At 48.2% G+C, this 2,607-nt stretch overlaps 1 protein-coding gene across 1 annotated transcript; it reads left to right on the top strand.

Moving 5' to 3' along the window:
- Nucleotides 1-605: 605 nt before the first annotated feature.
- On the top strand, nucleotides 606-2,016 carry LOC123100482 (uncharacterized). The gene is made up of 2 exons (XM_044522411.1): nucleotides 606-946; nucleotides 1,177-2,016. Exons 1-2 carry the CDS (start codon nucleotides 685-687, stop codon nucleotides 1,896-1,898), a joined length of 984 nt encoding a protein of 327 aa, XP_044378346.1. The 5' UTR covers nucleotides 606-684; the 3' UTR covers nucleotides 1,899-2,016.
- Nucleotides 2,017-2,607: the final 591 nt, after the last annotated feature.

Raw genomic sequence — 2,607 nt, 5'->3', positions numbered from 1 at the left:
TCGCGTTAGCAGCATCCTGCAGTAGTGTGTTTGTTATAATACATGAACATTTTTTTATTTGCGTGCACATTTTTTCAAATGCACTAGCAAAGCTATGGACTGAGTTTTAAAATGACAACTTCTGACATGGTAAAAGCATCATCTTGTTTCAATATTATTAAACCGTTCAATTTATTGTATGAAGACATGCATCTTGCATCGATGTTGCAAAAAAAAATCACCGTCTTTGAATCCAGGTTTTATGTATAGCTAGCACGGATGCACGGTAAGAGAAGGAAGCACGGTGCACCTGCGGAAATCATAAACTACTAAATTTGTGGACGTATCTACTTGTTAAATGAGTTTCATAAACTACCCTACGCGGTCGATCTTCATACTTAGTTAATTTGTGAGATGCTAAGCAATGCCAGTCGGCAGTCGCTTTACGTCCAGGGTCGATCTCCCAGACGTACATATGTTGCCAATCACATGCATGCATCATGGGTTGCCGCAACAATGAGTCAATGACCATCTTTCGCAGCTTCGATCGGTCACCTCTTCCCACGCATCCTATAAATTCCCATGCAACACAGCCATACATCTTACCAAACTGACAGCGAGCTGCCCACATACATACTCGCCACACATACTGAACACACAGATCAGCGAATTAAGCTAGCATAGGCAGGCCTCAGGTACGTAGCAATGGCCAGGCCGGCGTCGTGCTTGGGAGCGGTCGCCATCGTGCTGGTGTTGCTTGGCGCCGCCGTGTCCTCTGCGGCTGCGCAGCCGCGCCGCCCGCTGCCCCCGAACTCCCGCGTGATCCACCCTGGTCGGTTCGGCAAGAGGACGCAGACACTCACCTGCGACAACACCAAGGACAAGAGGAACCCCTGCGTGGCCACCTGCGACAAGCGCTGTCCCAACGAGTGCCTCGTCCTCTGCCCCAGCTGCAAGACATACTGCTGTAAGCATATATATATACATCTCCAATCTTTCTCCAGCCTGAAGCCATGCATTCCATTCTTTTATAAGTGATGGAACATGGAAAATCCACACTCGGAGGATAATTTGATCTTGATGGACCTCTCTATCTATCTAAATATGCACAATATTTAATATTAATGCAATGGTAATTCTCTAGACCATCAGCGACGACCTTTCTGGTGATACTAACATAAAATCTTCTTCTTGAAGTGTGCGACTTCTACCCTGGCATGTCCTGCGGTGACCCCCGCTTCACCGGTGCCGATGGCAACAACTTCTACTTCCACGGCAAGAAGGACCAGGACTTCTGTGTCATCTCAGACGCTGACCTCCATATCAACGCTCATTTCATCGGCAAACGTAACCCCTCCATGAGCCGAGACTTCACATGGATCCAGGCCTTGGGGATCCGCTTCGCGGACCACCGCCTCTATTTGGGTGCCCAGAAGACCTCCAAGTGGAATAATGACATTGATCGCCTCGAGTTGTCCTTCAACGGAGCACCGGTCGACATCGCTACTGACATTGGCGCACAGTGGCAATCCATCGCTGTGCCTGCCCTGACCGTCACAAGGACCTCCATGACCAATGGCGTGAGGGTCGAGCTTAAGGGTGTGTTCGACATCATGACTAAAGTTGTGCCCATAACCGAGGAGGACTCCCGCATCCACAACTATGATGTGACAGAGGATGACAGCCTCGCGCATTTGGATATTGGCTTCAAGTTCTACGGCCTCACTGACAATGTACATGGCATTCTCGGCCAAACCTACCGCTTTGACTACGTTAACAAGCTCAACGTGAGTGCTAGCATGCCTGTGATGGGTGGTGTAGCAAGCTATGTCTCCTCCGACATCTTCGCCACCGACTGCAAGGTTGCTAGGTTCGGCCACAACGGCGGCATCTCCATGGTCACAGCCAGGGCCAACTAAGCTATTGCTCAAGGCAACATCGGTTAATGTAATTAACCTACTGATTGGCCAGTAATAATATGTGAGAACTGTGTTGTTACAATTATTTTGAATAAAAATACTGGCCTTGTGGGAAAAATGGAATTGACTTTCCGTAGCAAATTGTAAGGGCATCTTCAACGCTGGCCCGCAAATGGACACTGCAAATGTTTATTTTTATGTCCGGACATGATCCGCTGACATGACGTTGGAGAGAGTCATTCAAAACTATTCATAAATTAATCTAGTTGGGAGGAGAGAGAGAGTAGAGAGGGATCATGCATGTGGTGGGATATTATGGTGTGGTGTCCAGTTGGGAGGAGAGAGGAGAGGGAAACCATGCATGTGAAGAGAGAAAAAGAGGATCGGAGGACCACGTGGAGGCTTTGTGTTGGTCAAGTACATGTCCGGACTCTCGCAAAGCCCCATGTTTGTTGCTAGGATACCGGAATCTGTGGGCGTGTTTGGTTTCCTGGGCACATCCGGCCTGCATCATATGAGGGAGCTTGGCTAGGGCTGGCCTGGTTCAGCTGATGCAAAATGGAGTTGAGACGTGTGTTTGGTGTACTTGCATGATATGGGCCAGGCTCACCTCAGATGTTGTTCGGTAGGTTGCATGAGCCCAAATAATATGATAGATGTGGAATTTGTTTCTATGTGCTTGTACATATATGCAAAATAATTAGAAGAT

This window comes from Triticum aestivum, chromosome 4D, assembly GCF_018294505.1.
Source record: "Triticum aestivum cultivar Chinese Spring chromosome 4D, IWGSC CS RefSeq v2.1, whole genome shotgun sequence".
Lineage (NCBI taxonomy): Eukaryota > Viridiplantae > Streptophyta > Magnoliopsida > Poales > Poaceae > Triticum > Triticum aestivum.
Note: the sequence above shows the minus strand (reverse complement) of the source record. Positions and strands in the feature narration are given on the sequence as shown.